Source organism: Anoplopoma fimbria, unplaced genomic scaffold (assembly GCF_027596085.1).
Source record: "Anoplopoma fimbria isolate UVic2021 breed Golden Eagle Sablefish unplaced genomic scaffold, Afim_UVic_2022 Un_contig_6090_pilon_pilon, whole genome shotgun sequence".
NCBI lineage: Eukaryota > Metazoa > Chordata > Actinopteri > Perciformes > Anoplopomatidae > Anoplopoma > Anoplopoma fimbria.
The window spans coordinates 1-1,635 of NW_026549387.1; the positions used below are offsets into that span (position 1 = coordinate 1).

Here is a 1,635-nt window from a genome sequence, read left to right on the forward strand (position 1 = left end):
CCTCAATGCACTTCTGTCTTCAGAGGAAACAACTCAGGTTAAGTCAACACATCTACTTAGTTAGGTTTTGGAAGAGATCATCTCAAGTTACATGTCAAATAAAGAAACCCTGATTTCTTGTTTCACATGGGGAACGAACAGCAGTCTCCTGGGTCAAAGATCCTTGATCCATATTTATTTTGTTACTTTTGGTCATGTGTTCCACTCACATCAGGCCAAACTGGTGGGTCTCCCTTTTTTCCCTTGTGGAAGGGACAAAATATTTTATATCAATTTATTCAATTTAAAGTTGTGGGAGTCTTTTTTAACTTTTTATATACTTATCTTATTTCAATTTTATTTTCTTTGTTTGTATATTGCATTGCACCAAATGAAGCAATTAGTTATTTTCCATACTTAAAAAAAATGCTTAGCTTGAAGGGTAACAAAGATGCATTTTAAAATGTTCACATTTTTGTTTTTAAATAAAGAAACTCCTTTAAAACTTATCTCACTCTAAACATGAGCGGGAGGTTTAGTAACATGGGTTGCTGAGTTTTTGTGCAGGTCTGTTGGTGGTTTGTGTCACTGTGGAGTAACGGACACAGTAATACACAGCTGTGTCCTCAGGCTGCAGATTCTGTCCTTTTAGAGTCACTGTTTGAGCAGAAGTGTCTCTGCTGTAGCTGAACTTGTTCTTCAGAGCATCATTTTGAAGAAGGCCACTTGTTCCCCACTGATGTGAAATCCAGTCCATTGGTTTTCCTTCACACTGTCTGATCCAACCTGTTGCATAGCTGTTATCAGTCAGAGAATAACCAGAGACCTGACAGGTGATGGTCACAGACTGTCCAGGCTGCACAACCAGTGAGTCTGACTGGATGAGATCAATACTGTTCACACCTGTAGAAAGACAAATAAACATTATCTCCATTATACATCTGACTATTCAGTGTTTCTAATGTGTTCATTAGAGTGAATCCACTGAAAGCTCCTCACAGGATCCAGCTGCCAGCAGCAGTATCAGAGCTACAGAGAACATGGTTGATGTTGAAGCTGAACTGATGTGAGCTCTTCTGTCCTCTCACTGACACACACACACCCTGTACTTATTTAAAAGTTACCTCAATTTGCATATGGTTTAATCCTCCCTTCTTGTGAACACGATATCTTGGAATGCCTGACAGGAATTTCCTCAATTTTGGTACAAACATCCATGAACTGAATTCAATTTGGTAACCATCATTTAAAAATGCATATGCTAAGTATTATAATTTCACTCAAATGTCTTATAGGAAAAAACATTTTGGACATGGATGGATGTAAAATGCAACTTAACTGGTTGGCAGAGGCATACAACATTAAGGCGGTATTTCAAGTACATATTGTTATGAAAGAGCTGATGTGGACTTTTATACCACCATCTAGATGGTTCATTTAATGATTTGATTAACTTAAAAAATACGTCTTCAACCTAACAAAGTTACTACAGGTCAATGTAGAAAAAACTGAATATCTTATGATACAGAGCTTTTTAAACCAGTTTTCACGGTAGTTTAATTGATGTTTTAATGACAGTAAGGTTTCCCTCTTATAATTTTCTCTGACTCATGATAAACTGTCCTTACACAGTGACGAATGCATTCTTATTCATGT

General features: G+C 36.9%; 1 gene segment (V, D, J or C); it reads right to left on the minus strand.

The window, feature by feature from the left end:
• Positions 1-514: 514 nt before the first annotated feature.
• Positions 515-1,061, minus strand: LOC129114748 (Ig heavy chain V region PJ14-like). The segment is given in 2 exon segments: positions 515-882; positions 979-1,061. Coding segments are annotated over 2 exon segments (411 nt in total).
• Positions 1,062-1,635: the final 574 nt, after the last annotated feature.